Source organism: Dermacentor albipictus, chromosome 8, assembly GCF_038994185.2.
Source record: "Dermacentor albipictus isolate Rhodes 1998 colony chromosome 8, USDA_Dalb.pri_finalv2, whole genome shotgun sequence".
In the NCBI taxonomy this organism is placed as follows: Eukaryota; Metazoa; Arthropoda; class Arachnida; order Ixodida; family Ixodidae; genus Dermacentor; species Dermacentor albipictus.
The window spans coordinates 32,071,457-32,088,391 of record NC_091828.1 but is presented as its reverse complement, the minus strand read 5'-3'; the positions used below and the strand labels follow the sequence as shown (position 1 = coordinate 32,088,391).

Here is a 16,935-nt window from a genome sequence, read left to right as displayed (position 1 = left end):
CTGGGAACATTTAGCTCAGTTTGAAAATAAGAACTCTGCTTGGAAACGCTGATGGTGTTATCGTCATGTTGCCGGAGTACAGCGAGAGTTCGTGAAAGCGTATACTTACTTGGGAGGAAACTTGTTCTGTCTACGAGAAAATTCCCAGTGCTTTTCTCATGCCTTCATCATCACTGTGGTAGAACGCGGATTAGATGCAAAACTTTCCAGAGTTTCGTGGGACTGATGACGTCTTCCAGTAGCCAACAATACTTGAAAGCAAAGAAAGTCGGGAAGAATCATTCTTGGGAAAAAAGCTCTCTATGACCAGCACGCTTAGTTGTGGAACCAGTGTACCATTTTCTTCCCGTAGGGTCTGGAAGGGCTGGAAAGAGCCCAAGGATGAACAGTAGTTGAGCTCACGCTACCTTTCACGTACTTTACCAGGGTCCTGGCAGCGTAAAACTATTCCAATATGTTTTTATTTCAATCTCCTGATGTCACATTTACGTAACCACTGACGCAAGCATTGGGCGCTCACACACAGCATATTTGAACCATGGAATCAAACGCTTTCCTCGTTTATAGAAGATCGGTTGTGTTTGCTTTTATTGCAAGTAGAATTGCCTATTCTGACAGGTTTTTCTTGTCTGAGTGGCTGACAAGGAGCGAGGGGGCGCAGAAGTGGAGAGCATCTCGATGGGGCCGAGCTAGCGCGGTGAACTAGATAAGCTGATAAGAGGGGTGGTGCTGGCGTCTGCGATTGGGCCGCTTCCGCTTGTACAGCTTGCGGGGACTGGTCGGAAATCGTGGCGGCGTGCAACGTAAGGTTAAAAATGCCGCTAAAAAGGAACGTTAACGAAGAAGAGTTGGCAGAACGATGTCGTATACGCGCCGAAAGGGCTCAACAACGTTATGCTGCCATGTAAAATTTTTATTATGCGGAACTATATATGCCCTCCCCGGCTTCTTCGGTTAGCCAGTGCCAGAGCGATCGCTGAGCAAATGACTTCAATTCATTACGGGACGGGCCACTCTCCGGCTACTCTGAAAGAAGTCCGCTTTTGTTCGCAGGTGGACGCAATAACATGGCTAGGATAACATGCACCTCACCGCTTCACAGCCTGCCAGAAGCTGAGAGGTGCAGGTTATTCTGGCCATGTTATTGCATCCACCAGCGAAAAGTTAATAAGGAAGCGAGAGTGATGGCGAAAGCGACATAAGACGAAACACTTGGACTTGGAATAAAACGGCTGTGCTGCCCTAGGTTAATGGCCTTCTACATTGACTGAAAAAAATGTGGGAGAGGGCTTTGGCGTTAGGGTACTTTTTTTGGCCAAGCATAGGCTGCAAGGAATTTGTCAAACGAGCTCAGGGGCAGTCATCGAGGAAGGATCGCCAAATAAAACACGCCAAGAAGTTTGAAACGTGCAAACGTGATGTTGTATAAAGATTACAGATGACATGTTTCAGGTGTTATATCGGCCAAACTGACCGTTGTCTATACATGCGATTTCGGGAACGCAGCTATTGTTTATGTTGCCCGCCTTGGGCACATCCGGTTAAGCATTGCACCACAGGGGGGATGATGCCAACCAAAGATTTGAAAGAATCATGGCGTCGTGCAGGCATCATGGCACGATGGCAAGGTAAGCCAGACATCGCTATCATTGCTGAAAGAAGAGATGTATTTAATGCACGCCCCCTGATTACGTATATATATATATATGTGTACCGAGGCTTCTTGTTTTCCCCCAATACACTTCTGCTGAAAGTTGTAGCGCTTGGTGCGCGTCTACCTTCTTCGTTTCTGTGTCTCGTAAAGTTAGTGCTACTTACGACTATGCTTGGTGCAAACAAGCTAGCCCAATTTTCCGTGCTATTAGGTTATACTCCTAACATTTCCGGTACTGCAGCAGGAAGTTTGCTATTCATACACGCCTGTGCCACCCAGGGATTTAGAAGAGCACTGTGATATTGTTACCAAAGGCGTGTGTGTTTCCGCGAAGTCAAGACCTTCGAGGAGGAACGAATCTTGCTGAAATAAAGTATACATATGGAACGTGCAGTACGCCAACACATGTGTTCCCTTTGAAACGCTTACTCAATAGCCGCGAACTCATCCTGTCAGGGGAAAAAGTTCACCATTACGAGCGAGACATCTCCGCGATAGTTTCGAGCATCCGCATTTAAAATTCAAGGCGCTGTGCGTCTGAAAGCAAAAAAGAGCTTGGAAAACCCGCCTTTTCCAGATGCGCCACTTGAAGTTGAAAACTAGAAAGCTTCTTGTCGTGACAGGATTTTAAAAGCGCTGATGTGAAACATGATGAAGCTATGCCCCGCTTTATAAGCTTTGAATGAAAATAATCGAAAGGCAGCAATGACTTTTTGACCTGGGCTCAAAGGCCCAGCAAGCATGGTCATCGGATGAAAAATCCAACTTTAAATCTAAAAACTGGATTGACCATTATGGAGCAGCTCGTGAGTGAAGTTCAACTGGCTTGAGCAACTGGATGAGACTGACAAAACCTGAAGAGCCACTTGTACACACCATGTCAGATACGGCTTAGTCTAACGAAAGAGCTCACCGAAGTATCTCAATCCGGAAAGTTCAGCCTACATTGCCATTTTGAAGTTTTTGCGTTTTGACAAACACGCCTCAAGCAGATCTCCAGTTTTGCTGATGATCATTTCTCAGACTCCACTTCTGAGTTTCTGCAGATATACATTCTCTTTCTAAGGCTGTCAACTCCTTGCAGTAGAAACTTCTTGAGCGCCTTAAGGTAGGTCTGTGTGTAAATGCGTGTTCTACAGCATTTGGAAACTTTCTTACCGCTTTTAACATCGCTGGCAGCTACCGTGTTCCATCAGACGGAAAATGACTGAACCCAAGAAGATTCTTTTTGAGCACAGACATTGGTTAGAATGTGAAGATCTTTTTTTTAAAAATAAACATGACGAAACGACTGATAGAGTTTTTGATTAAGTTTACCTTCCCAGTAGACGACAGGGGACTTCAGTGATGCCGTAATTGATGGCACAGAACCAATGCGGCTGTAATACGCCCTTTACTTTGTCCATAGTTGTGTATGCACGACCTTTTTTTTCGTTCCATCTCCATTTTAATGTGGGTAAAGTGACATTAGAACAAAGTGGCGGCGTCATGCTCAAAAGTAGAACACAATACTGCTTAGTAACTGCTGCGGGGGCTCGATGAAATGTGCGTCAATCAGCCATAGGAGCTTTCTTACAATAACATGGCCGCATTTTCAGAACACGTACAATTGTTCCTGACACATCTATCCCCGCAGAAGTGGTGTTTCTAGAGGTTTGCCGCAGGTTTCCCGTTGTAACGGAAATTATGTCATCACCTGACATGAAACGGGTATTGTTTCTAACCCATTCGCAGTCTTCACAGAAAGTGTATGACGCTGTAGACTCCCGCTAGACATCGGGAATGCTTGTCGATATATCGAGCGATAAGTTAGTAGAACCAGCTGAGCTTGGCATGGACGTGGTGCGAGGAACCGAACGAAATGCGGAGACCGGCACGTGCCAGCTGGGGACACTGACATTTTTATGGCGCTGCCTCACTTGACAGTGTTCATAAAGCGCGATAAAGGTGAAGGCGACAGGAGAGCGCCCGTCCTGTCGTATGTGTTCCCGTCGTCTTCGTCTGTAGCGCGCTTTGTGAACACTGCCAATATGAACCGACTCATCCAAATCAAGGTATTGTTGCTTCACTTGGTGTCGACGCGGAGCCGTGGCGACTAGCGTAAACTCCGAGATGCGGCATTTCGTGTTTTGCGCATTTGGCTCGTTGATGCCGAGTGATCCTACGCAAGCCGACTCTGGCTGAAACGCCGGCGTCAAGCTCTGGCCTGTCAAGCCCTCGACATTTCGACTAACGTAGTGGGACATTTCGCATGAAGATTACGCTACTTTCTAAACCGGTCGTTTCTTGCTATCTTCCGCACGTACACAGCTAAGATAATCTTCACGGAATTCTCACGCTAACGGAATCCGTTGTACATCGCCGTTTTAGTAGTGCTGAAAAATGTTTAGATCAAGTAGGTGCACGCACAAGAGTAAAAAAAATCAATCGTGTGGGCCGAATATTGAGCAAGGTTTTGCAGTAGCGCTACATACTTACGGAGTCGAAATTTTTCGCCAGCCTATATATTTTTTCATCAGGCGAGGAGCAAAGGTTGCGCCGAGAGCCTTTCCTCCACTCTGGCTTGCGGCAGCTGGCGCGGCGCAGCTTGAATGCGTTGCCGCGACGTATTGCGACATGGGTTGCAGATGTTCGTGCTCATTCTTCGAGAAATTTACGTCACGTCGGTTCATACAAGGCCGTCACTGTGTAGCATTTGTGTTCAGCGGAGACTACAGTATGTGGAAATTTCTCTTGGCTGCTCAAACATGCAACGTGGATTATCATTCTCAGTGGGTGTATACGTGTTGAGAGCTATTTTGGCTGTATCGGCTTTCCACTCGAAGAAGAGCCACGGCGGCTGTGAATTGCCAACGTGAATTTGAAAATTTCCTCTCTATCTGGTCGCTTGGCGAGAGAACTCAGACACAAGAGTTCTCTTGCCTGGCCAGCCCAATGCAAACCTGAAACCTCTAGGCGCCAATGGTCATAGAATATTTTCGCCAGCCACCGACATCGCTCTCACGCACTTCGAGGCTACTATGCTATGCTATGCGTTGTCCTTCTCAGGACGATGGCGTGGGAAAACACAGTGATCACTGCGGGTGGCAATCCAACGCGATGCATATAAGCTTTGTGCTTCGGCATTGCCTCTTTGTCCCGTAAAGCAGTAATATTCAAAGGCAATCGCATCGCAATAACGCCACGACTATTTGCGTGGACACAATTTTCAGAAAAGTGGTTTTACGGAAAATGATTTTTGTCTTTTTGTGACTTGTACGTTTTCAATCACGCTTGTCTATAGTGGTCAACCGGCCAATGTGATCACTATCTTTCGTGGAAGAAAAATACTACGCAATAGACCACACAGGGCCATGCCGCATGCTTGGCTCGCGCGCTATAGAACAAAGCCATCACCACGAATACCACATCTTCGGACGCTCTACCACTCGACAGATGGGATCCATGCTGCAGGGTATGCTGCTAACACTTAGCAAAACTATTTTGTACGTAGGCGGAAACTGCATCCAAGAAATGAGGTAGCCACGCATTGTATAGGCTGGTAACAATTTGAACGCTTGTCCGTAGCAGAATGGCACTCACGCTGTTACGATCGTCGCGTATGTTTCATACCTACCAATTCCTGCTGAGCCACGGCTTAGAATTACATGAGTAATGCTGCAGTAAGAGCACATTCGTGAAACGCAACTGATCTCCGACGCTGATTGTATAGGCTTAAATGCGCCCGCACACATCGTGCTGGGACCTGCGTCCACGTCTACGCCAGCAGTAACTCCAGCCATGCTGAGGTAAATCACTTGAATACGTCTTACAGTACCCCTTCTCACGTGGAAGACGCCACGCCACACTAAATAGACCGCGCGAGCCCGAAAACGGCATGTTTTTCGGGGATGTTTCAGGCAAGGAGTTAAGAAATCGAGTTAAGTAATTAACACTAAACACGGTTTAAACGAGAAAGGAACATAATTTGCCTTTGAAAAGACGAAGTCATCTCCATAATCAGTACTCAGATGGATTTTCAGTCTTTGAATGACATTCCAAACGACCAATTAAGACGCTCGTTGTTGTGAGCCCGTTGCAACGACTGCCTCAGCAGAGACTGGGCTGTTCGGCAATCTGTGACGGCTCTATTTCTGATGCAATACCATGACTGCTCGGGCAAGAAAAGAAACCGCAGAAATAAAGTGATGGAGAAAATCATGGTTTCCCAATTTTCTCCTCTCTCCATCCTTCGGTCCCGCTCGCGTGTGGTTTCCCGGAATGGCTCGCGGCTCTGTAAACGATCAACACACGCACGCCCGTACACCGCTATGTTTGCGCAACCGTGCTTCACTCGCTGATGAAAACAAAGCCGATGGTTCGTAAGCGGAGAGACGAGTAAAGATAAACACTGGCCTCCACTCCATGCTATATATACCCTAATCGCTCTCGTGCGCTGCCGCTGCAAATTAATTTTTTTTCTTTGCCGAGTGCCAGAGCGTAAACTGTACTACGTTCTAGTGGGCCCCAGAAATATATTACCAGTAATAAAACAGCGGCGCAATAACACGCGACAGTGAGAAGTACACAAGGAACGGGCGAAAACTTGCAACTGAATCAGGGAAAGAAAAACACCACCTGCGAAACGATTTTGCGTAAGCGTGATAACGCAACCACAGCCTCATGGCTGACATTTGTTAAGTCATACGCTATCAAAATAAACTGTCATCAAAGACAAGCTTTATTGCTTGACGTTCCCCTCTGGCGCCGCTTGAGAGGTGTTATTCTAATATAACGCAACATTTTAAGACACCTTCATTTCCCGCCTTAAATCGCCCGATTTATTATCGAAAGCCATAAACCGTTCAGATTCGTTTTCTAGTGCGTAGATACATCTCAAGAAAAAAGTAACACAGCTGGTCAACCATAAGGAAATTGTCTGAATATACTAAATTATCTGTATTAAAAGCAAGCGTGACGTTTTCATCCCGTAATCATTATAAATCTCACCCCATTTATGCACACGACAGGACGAAGGCCTGCCTCTGCGATCTCCAATTACTCCTGCATGGCGCCAGCTGACCCCAATTTATGCGCGCAAATTTCTTTAAACCCACTCTTCGCCGTCCTTGACTACGGCTTTCTTTCTCTTGGCCCACAATCTGTTACTCTAACCGACTAGCGGTTACCTGACCTGCGCAATACATGGCATGTTGATGTGCCTGGCGATCTCCCGGAACAAAGGATGCTTCACCGGCAGACATGCAGCTGTCACGGGTGCTTATCACGCCTCGTCATTCACGTCAAGACAACAACGTAGCCTTCCGACTACCACGAATGCCGGTCTCCCGATCCTGACAGAGTGACCGTCACGAAGAGGCCACGAATCGATGACAGTGTCCTTGTCAAGGGCTCACGGGGAAAGGACGACAATGGCGAGTGCACAGTTTGCCACCTGGTAGCCTGGTATTGTGCAACGTTGGAGACGAGACAGCCGGCAACGGTGGGACGTTGGAGGCAGGAGGTGGTGAATGGTTCGGCATTCGTGAGCGGCCCGTGAATTCTCCCGTCGAGTGGTAGAGGGAAATCAACGGCATAAAAAAAAAGCGCGTATGCGCTGCTGTGAGGAGAGACTCAGACATGCAAAGGCTATAGGCCTCGAGCTCTGGTCACGCGGCGCCACTGTACCGGTACATGCAGCGCCACATGCGGCCATCCTCGGAGATTTCAGGTTGGGGGCACTGCTGTTTACGGCCGCGCCGCGCACTGCGCTATGGGTGGAGATGGCGTTGACGAGTGATCGGCGTGTGTTGTTTTGCGGCTTTCTAAAGATAGAAAATATCGATGGCTACTTCAAGAAGAGCTGCTTACGCATGGGTGCGAGGTTGTACTATAGCAGGCACGTTTACGCAGTAAGAGAAGAATCGGTGAACGCAAGAGGCCCGTCGGACATCGTCGGCAAATGTGTCGCCCAGATGAAAAGCGTGGACTACGATGTGCGTCTTGAGGTGAACCGATCCTTTCTTCAAAAAAATAAATAAATAAATAAGTGCCTCAATATCGCTAACCGCTTCATTTTTTTTTCTTTTTTAGTTGTCAGAAAATTGCAGAAATATTTTGCACGCAAGCTGTACATGCAAAGCTGGCTGTGGAGGCTGGTGCAAGCACGCCGCGGCCATGGCGATATTCGTAAATGAATACGAATATACATCGTGCACGGATGTTCCATGCGCATGGAAGAAACCATCATCGCGTGCCAACGTCGATGTCAAAAAATCAATCAAGGAAGTCTTTTCCCGTACGGGAAGTTCGTTTTTTATTTTTTTTGTGTGTGTGATGCGACTTTGCCGCTGATTGACGCAATCAATTTTGCAAGTCGACCTTCGCGAAAACCAATTCTGCAGATGGTGAACCCTGCAGCTCTTTTCTCGCAGTTTGCAGGTGTAAATTGTGCCATTAAGGAGCTTGAGGAGCGCAGGGACATGATCCAGGTGCCGTCGACGGCACATCTAGCAGACGACAGCTTCGACCGAGAGTTGCTAAAAAAAAAACTGGATACGGAGGGCAGCATACACAGTGCGCTAAGGGTCACTTCGACCTCTCCTTTTATTCTGAAAAGTCAAAACATGGTCTCAAAGATGTCTATCCCTGGAAAAGATTTCTACAAACAATTCGTCAAAAAAACATTGATCAAATATTAGAGATTGCCGAAATCACCAAGGGCCAGGCTGCCGTAAGGAGGTTTGATTTTTTATTAACATACACTTCATTATTATTCTTTATTAAGATATCCAGCCACAGTGGTATCCAGCAGGTAATGCAGACAAAATGCAATCTACACCCCTGTTTCCGATCTGATGAGAAAACTGTGCCAAGCTATTTCAAATGTTTGACAACAGGGTAAAAAATGCAGCTGCAGTCATACAGAAGACCAAATATTCACAAAATGCAGAATAGGTGTTGTGTACCGGCTTCCGTTAACCTGTGGCAACGTGTACATAGGACAAACCGGTCAGTGCATAAACACCCGTCTAAAAGAACATGAGCATTCTCTCAGTAAAGAAAACTATTCGCACTTGTCAAACCACTGTAATCTATGTCATTATGATCTGGTATTTTTCGACACCGACATTTTGTTTTCGGATAAAAACAAACACATGAAAGAAGCATTTCATATCCAAATGTGTGCTGAAAAATGCGTAAGCCAAACATCAGTTGCAATCACTGACAAAGAATTTGCTTTTTTAAATACAGGTTGAACCTTTTTAATCTGTTTCTGTTTATACTGACGACTCTTGTTGCACATGCTCAGTGCTGACAGCTGGGGTATTTATGTTCTGTGTCTTTCCGAAAATAATACAGTTGTGAGTAAGCGCTCGTGGGTCCCCATTTCACTGTGCCCTTTCCAATTGTGCGCGCTAAATATTTCACTAAGAAATATCTGTACGAGTTCCACACAAGGCCATTGGTAGTTTGCTAGTGATCTGCCTAGTGTTGCCTACAAGCCACAAACCTGTTGCTTATATAGTTGACTTTTTTTCCTTTTCCATTACATATTCTTATGCTTTGTCTGCAAGCGTGAGTGCAAAGACAATAAATGTGAAACAAGCTTGGTGTTATTACAGCAGAGTGCAAATGATGCAGCTTGCATTCACTGAGTTCCACTTTAGCGAAATTATATCAAAAGGAACCTCATTAAAAGTACTGTACACAGCGCCATGTGCACTCTGTTAAGTCAAATTTTGTTATTTTACACACAACATAGATGAACATGTTGCAGCTGCTTTTTTTAACTTTTCAACTCTAAAGCATGGTTACTGAAGCTCTGTTTGAGCTATGAGACACCATGGTAGAGGGCTCTGCATTAATTTTCGCTGCCTGGGTCTTATAATGTGCATTAAATTCACATACAGAGGTCTTTTGCATTTCTGCCCAAGGCTACAGCTTGTTCCATTGTTAATACCAAGGTGAAAATCCTCAAACTCAACACAGTTCCTATAAAATCTGTACACAAGAAGAATGATGGGCCTAGCTCTCACAATTAGGTACTCCTTGCAATACACACCTGAGGTCACATGCAATGGTTCCCTACATGATAAATGCTGGTAAAACGACTAATGCTGTCCTGAATTGCCTGCAAATGCATATAATACAACAGTGAAGGCGAACCTTTTCACGCCAGTTTCAATTTGAAGGAGTAAATCTTCGTGAAATTTCTTAATTTATTGTAGCATGTACATTAACATATAATATAGGCTGACAGGGTGAGAAGGTTCATTTCCTAATTCGGAATGAATAGCACCATGTTCTACGGCATTTGTCTTAAGATTGCTCAAGCTTTTGTGTGTTTATAATTGGCGGTTGCAGATTCACCAGGATGCAACACATTCGCATGATATCACTCATATAAGGAATGAGATCATTAGATACTCGAAAATTAAGAATATTAAACAATTTTATTCGCTGGATAGCTCTTTCAACATGGATGCGTACCTGAGCAATGTGGTAAGTTTGCTGGAGCTCATCATATGTAAATTGCATATTTCCTTTAGAGAAAGGGGGCAAGACAACAATGCCCTTGTTTCCTTCCGCTGGTGCTTTTATGCCTGGAAAACCTTTGTCGGCTAACACAACATCACCTGGCTCAATTCGATTGAGAAAGCCTGATTCTAGAGTTATGTGCGTGTCTGAAGCTCGACCTCCATAAGCCTTTGATACAAAGGTCACTGCACCATTGGGCAAGATTCCAATTAAAAACTTCAATGTGTAGCATCCCTTGTAGTGTGAAAAAAGAGCTCGACGCTGTTCTACAGTAGGTGGCTCTTCCGTTCTCACTTCAGTGCAGTCTATAATAAAACGACAGTTAGGGTAGTGTACCTTAAAGCATGCTGGCATAGTTGCCTTGACAGCAGCTTGCGGCGGTTCAGGAATGAAGTGTTGCATTGAGTAAAGAAGATTCCTCAAAACGAAAAAAAAGATGCGGCTAACAGTTGTACGATGCAGGCCAAAAAGTACAGCTATACTTGCAAATGAAATGCCAAGTTTCATCTTCATTAGGAAGATCACCATCTTTTGAGGGATAGGGACATCAACAGACCTCACGACTACAGATGAAAATAAAGACATTAGCATGGCAAACACATTTGCACTGACTCCACATAGTTCTGTGAATGCATCTTTCCTTTCGCAAAGAGAGCTGTATCCAAGGAAAACGCAGCTTCGCTCTTCTGGCCCAGTGGCGGTTGACCTCACTGCAGGTTCTGCTTGCACGCTGCTGTCTCTAGTTTCAATATGAGACACTTGTGTCGATGCATCACACTGTGACACCACAGAAAGAAACAAGCTACATGGCCCCTGGAATGAACTGTTCTCTGTCTGAGTCATCTGAAAAATTCAATATTAACATATATTATTGTCACACCTTATTGTTGTGTTGCCATGAAAATGATCAAACAGACCAAAATATAGGCATTGTATGTTGTCTGGAACAGTATACAAGTCATGGACAAAAATCTTTGAACCTATCTGTATAAGTATCAGCTAGTTAGGTACAGAAAAATATATTTTGTAGAACAGAAAATAGCAACAGAATGTAATCAGCACAACAGTTAATGTTAGCCCATAAGATTTCAAGATGCGCCTGCTTGGAACACAAACCGACTGTGTACTGTGTAAAAAAACGAGAGTCTTACCACGGACGCAAACTTGTTGCATTCTTCCGACGCGGATGTGCCCTGTGCCGAGTCAGGACTGAAGCAAACGGTGGCTTCCAAGTCTGACATTTCGTTGCGTTCTTCCAGTGCCGCTGTGTCGTCCTCTGAATTCAAGGAGACGGCAGTTTGACACGTTGGAGCAATGACTGGTCGCAGCGCGCTCCGTCGCTGAATCCTAGAAGAACGAGACAGAAAGCATGAGTGTTACTGCGTAAGAAGGTGCCCGAATGCACCATCGGGGCAAAACTACGAAGTTTCACTTTCAAGGTTCCACCAAGTGTTTCAAAACTTGTACTCAGAAGATTTCCCTTACGTAGTACTGCCCATGATTGGTCGTCGGCGCTGCGACTTCACCTTTATCATGCCGATTATTTTCACGTATTGCGGGCGCCCGCGCGCCGGCCGAACGCTCACGTAGTTTTCCAAACAATGATTCCGAACTTCCGATAATCATGCTACACTAGTAAAAGTCGGCATGAAACTATTCTCTACTTACCTTTCAAATCTTCCCAGTTTTGTCTGGGGCAAGGCGGCATCACTCTTTTTGTAGCAAGGTGGAAATATTGTTGGAATGTACGCTGGGTGCTGAGCGATGTTGCTTCTCTCGTTTCCCACGAAGTGAGCACTGCATATTCGCGTTTCATTCCTTTTCGGTTGCCACAGCTCTCCCTCTGAGCTGTTAGAAAGCAAGAAGATAACGTGTCTGAATACATAAGGCGCACAGACTGGCATTATAAAGGCAAAAGGCGCAGCCCATCAGAAACAGGTCAAAAGAACACAGACGACACACACATTTGGCGCTTTGGTGTGTGTTGTCTGTGTTCTTTTGTTCTGTTTTTGATGCGCAACTACTTTGCCTCCATCATGATATGCCAAGAAGCCCAATGTGCAACATTAAACTGGCATCAATCGATAGTAAGACATGTTTACCTTGCTCGGCGGACAGCTGCGATCCACCTCTGTCTTCTTTCAGTCTCATACGATTTCCAAGGAAAACGGTAGAATTTGATCGGCGGCAATTTTCCAGCAGTGTTCCTGTAGCTGTTGTGACAGCCATAAACGCAGCAATACGGCGAATTGTCTTTCCTGGACCCGGTTTTCACAACCACGCGACGAGGCGCCATGCTCCCCTACGTTGTCAACGCGTCCACTTCGCATTCACCCCCAACCTATAATCGCCGTTACCCGCGACAGAGGGCGCTACGTGCGCGGCTTGAAGCTGCAGTGCACGAGGCCTATAGCATGTAGTGTGCTCCTAGAGTTCGAGCCGGGTTTGTATAACTTGAGCATGCACTTTTGTTTGCAAACCTTTTTCTGTTCTCTTAAAAGTCGGGACCTTTCCTTCTCCCGGCACCTGGCACGACACCTTCCATGGAACCTTCCTGGCCGCGCAGACCTTCGACTTCACAACACTGCCCAGCTTCATATTTTTTTCTCTTAATGTCAACCAGAATGTTGGCTACTTCCACTTGCTCTCTAATGCGCACGGCTGTCTTCCTGTTTCTTAAAGTTACACCGAACATTTCTCGTTCAATCGCTCGTTGAGTCACCATTCATTTCTAAAGGTTATGAGTTCTACACCATGTACACGCCGATTACTGTTTTGGCACAGGTGTGTTTTCGTGAAACTCATTGGCTCTTCCTAATTTGGTTGCACCTGGACTACCCTAACCGAACTTCATGGCTCGCGGGGATATTTTTTTAGCCACTTTCTGGCATTCCGTCAAGCCTGGAAATGCAGTGGCCTTGAAGAGGATTCTTACCTGGGGCGTTGGGTATGGAACCACTGTGCTCTCATGCGGCCCACCGGCAAATAGACCCATCTACTTACCATGGCCAATAGGGCTTTGCTGACCTCAAGCAACGACAGACGACAAGCGGCAACATGTGGCGCAACCCGAAGCAGAGCTAGACAGTCAAAGACAAGGGGGCTGTAGTTGACATCCGCGACTTTGAAAATCACATTTGCTGGTCTGTGCCAACGCTTAGCGCACGCAAACTTTTAAAACAGGGCCAGCTAGAAGTGGATTGCTAATGCAGAGTTAAATTTGTGTCTGAATACAATATCAATCGTTCCAAGGGTCTTCGCAAATATTTCTAAAGCTTACATACATGTGCAGTGCAGCCAAATGTTATAAGGAACACATCATTGTACACGTGGATTTTTCATTCTAGCTGTTGTCTGAGCTTCTGGGATTCGTAATACATTAGAACGCACGGTGCTTTCACTGAGCTATTCTAATGGTCACATATTTATCGCGGATATAAATTGTAATTCATGCGCAATCGTATCGACGCGCCTAAATTATATTCATGGCATGAGCTTTTCTTGAATTTTACACCGATTTCATCAAAATCGCTGTGTCATCCCCGAGAACGAAAAGTACCCGTGAGGTGCATTTCGAATTTCGCCCCTTGACATGAAAGATGCAGAATGTAGCAATAACATAAGTTAGCCTTCAACCTGATCTCACGCTTTGATCTCCTTGTTCAGGAAAGAAAAGCGTCTTGTACGAACAGAAACATCACGAAGCAGTCACTTTCTCTGCGTACATGGAGACGCTGGCTTCTGCATTTCAACATAATATTTGAATATATTTATGAAGAAGTAACGCCGGTTGATATCAAATAAGGAGGCGTTTTTTCTAAAAATGTTTGCGGAAATATTTTATAAATATATTTGACAAATGCAACCTTTCAAGAAACGAAACTCTTACGTTTGCAACTCTGTAACTTCGCAAAGACAAACCATATCCCAATTTTGTAAACTGCACCCAATAATACTAGCCTAAAGCGCAAAAGACTTCATGTTTATACGCCTCTGTAATGTATACCAATATTGTCTGAGAAATGCTTTTACAAAATTTTTATAAACATTGTAATTAATTCTCGTAAACCGTGAATTTATATACTAAATTATGCAGTGTTTAATTGTAACAGATGCAGTTTACAGCGCTACGATACGTTTTTTCGCGCATAGTTGCGGGCTTGTAAACATCGTTTTTGTATTTCTTTTCAAAGATACCAATTTTCGGCAATTCTCATTCGAAATTCCCGGCCCTAAATCAACATGACACTTTCTTCAGTGACTATAAGTTTTACCTTTAAATCTGAAATGCAACTTCATTCATATTGGTCCCCTGGTTTCCTCACAACAGCATTTCTGCGTTTTCATTATCATCATCATCATCATCATCATCTTCATGGCTATGCCCACTGCAGGGCAATGTTCTCTCCCATACTTCTCCAACTATCCCGGTCATGTGCTAATTGTGGCCATGTTGTCCCTGCAATCTTAATCTCTTCCGCCCATCTAACTTTCTGCCACCCCTCACTACGCTTCCCTTCTCTTGGAATCCAGTCCGTAACCCTTAATGACCATCGGTTATCCTCCCTCCTCATTACATGTCCTGCCCATGCCCATGTGTTTTACATGTGTTTATTAGGCGGCATCGGAGTTGGCCCCGAGCTAAGCCTTCCTCTGAGCTCCTGTCTCTGGCGATCTTTCTATTACTACCTATAGCTTCCGGCTTCCTGAGGACGGGGAAGCACTCAACAGTTGCGCCATATGCTCGGTCAGGGGAAGTGCGTGAACAAGTGTCGTACACTTTTGTGGATCTGTAATGGGAATAACAAGACCAGCATTCGCCGCAAGCGCTCTCAAAAGCTCACACTGGAAATGTGGCTCAAGTATTAATGACACACACACAGACAAGAAGGGACGCTTCGCCGCTTACTGTATCACGTGTTTCATGGTGTCAGGTTTATCTCCTTGTTCTGGGATGGTTTCAAACAGCGCCTTTTATCATTTTTATTCTCATCAACTACATTCAACTACGATTCTATAGGAATTGATAAAACAGGTCCGTTGTTAGCGTGAGGCGTGAAGCAAAGAGGTGATGTCGGTTTTTTTCCACCACAACCAGGTGCTCATTTTATTCAGTTTTAAAAGTAAGTGCTAGCAGATATCCACAAGTATAAAAACATCTTTTGAAATGGGTAGAAGCATATTTATAAATGTAGTGCATCTGCTTCTTTCATTTATTGTCTAAAAATATGTACGATGCGACATTATGATTTTGATGTTCATGGTTATGAACATAAAATGCAGCAAGCTCGGCTGATCAGTTTGTTTTCGGCAATGGCTGCGTCCCGCGAAGGCACACCAGTGTATAGTATGTATTACGGTTCTTTAACGTTGAGTACGCATAGCGATTGTTACCGGAAGAGGGGTTGTCGTGTGAATGTTGTTCTTGACACACACCACAGACTTCCTTGCCGTCCTATCAACGAAGCTATAACGAGCAAATTATAAAAAAAAGAATACTCTGCAAAGCTGAACCAAGCTTTCTTCCGTGTTTTGTTTCCTTACCCTCCGGTGTAGCACAGTGGCTGTGGTGTTGCTCTGCTGATCTGCAGGTTACAAGATTCAATACCGGCGTCGGTAGCCGCATTTCGAAATGGTGCGCAATGAAAAAATGCTCGTGTAACATGCATTGGGTCACAGGTAGTCCACAGGTGGTCAAAGTTAACCTGATTGGGCCTTTCGCTATGGCATGCCCCATAATCATATCGCGGCTTTTGGCACGTAAAACCCATGAATTTATTATTATTTATGTTTGCCTTACTTGATTATTGTGTATCGGACGGAAACTTGACTATATCTTAGACTTCATAATATCGTTTTTATGTTCCAGCACTCGTAAAGGGTACCGCGTTTACCATGGCCGGCGAAAGCATGCAAGTATATCATGTTTGCCCGTCGTACACGCAGGCGCCTTCAGTTTACGTCGCAATTAAACGTCTATTGCCAGCTTTTCCGCCAGCTTGCTCAAATGTTTACGGGCCAACTCAACCTTAAATAAAATTATGAGGTTTTACGCGCCAAAACCACGATGTGATTACGATGCACGCAGTAGCGGGAGACACCGTATTAAATTTGACCACCTGGAATTCCTTAACGTGCACCTAGATCTAAGTACACGAGCGTTTTTACGTTTCGCCTCCATGGAAATGCGGCCGCCGTGGCCAGGATATGATACCACGACCTCGTGCTTAGCCGCACAACACTAAGCAAGCCTACTCAACATAAAGCCCTTATGTAATCATTACATCATGTGCTTTAGGATTCTGCCGTTGAACAGCGGAAGTAATTCGTCTGCTTCTGATAAATGATTCAAGAGTGTACATATTGCTCGACCTGACATATACGCTCATGGTTTTCTCGCGAGTGGTGTGCGAACAGGGTGAACCGACAACGCTCTCTGCTTTCCTTGTTCTTGCTTATTAGTGTTATGCTTACTATAGGTACTTATCATACATGCTGCGAAGATTTGAGTGAAGTTTTTGGAGTACAAGCTCCTTGCCCATGACGTCTTGGAGACAAACTGCGCGTGATGCCTCCAGGGGAATCTTTTTTTTTCATTTTTGTAAAAAGTCGCTATGTTTTGTACGTATATCAGCAGCCAGCGTAGCAGATCGCACCAATTGGCTTTTTTAGAGAGCAATACAATCTCGAAAATGCTTATCAGCTCCTCCTGGCATAAAAAAAAAATCTGTGTAAACAGAAGCCTAACAATACGATTTATG

At 45.0% G+C, this 16,935-nt stretch overlaps 1 protein-coding gene across 1 annotated transcript; it reads right to left on the bottom strand.

The window, feature by feature from the left end:
• Positions 1-8,205: 8,205 nt before the first annotated feature.
• LOC135912825 (uncharacterized) lies at positions 8,206-12,546 on the bottom strand. The gene is made up of 4 exons (XM_065445366.2): positions 12,277-12,546; positions 11,843-12,022; positions 11,326-11,521; positions 8,206-11,017 (listed from the first exon to the last, which is right to left on the bottom strand). The coding sequence occupies exons 1-4, from the start codon at positions 12,468-12,470 to the stop codon at positions 9,956-9,958; spliced, it is 1,632 nt and encodes a 543-aa protein (XP_065301438.1). The 5' UTR covers positions 12,471-12,546; the 3' UTR covers positions 8,206-9,955.
• Between the last annotated feature and the right edge of the window lie 4,389 nt (positions 12,547-16,935).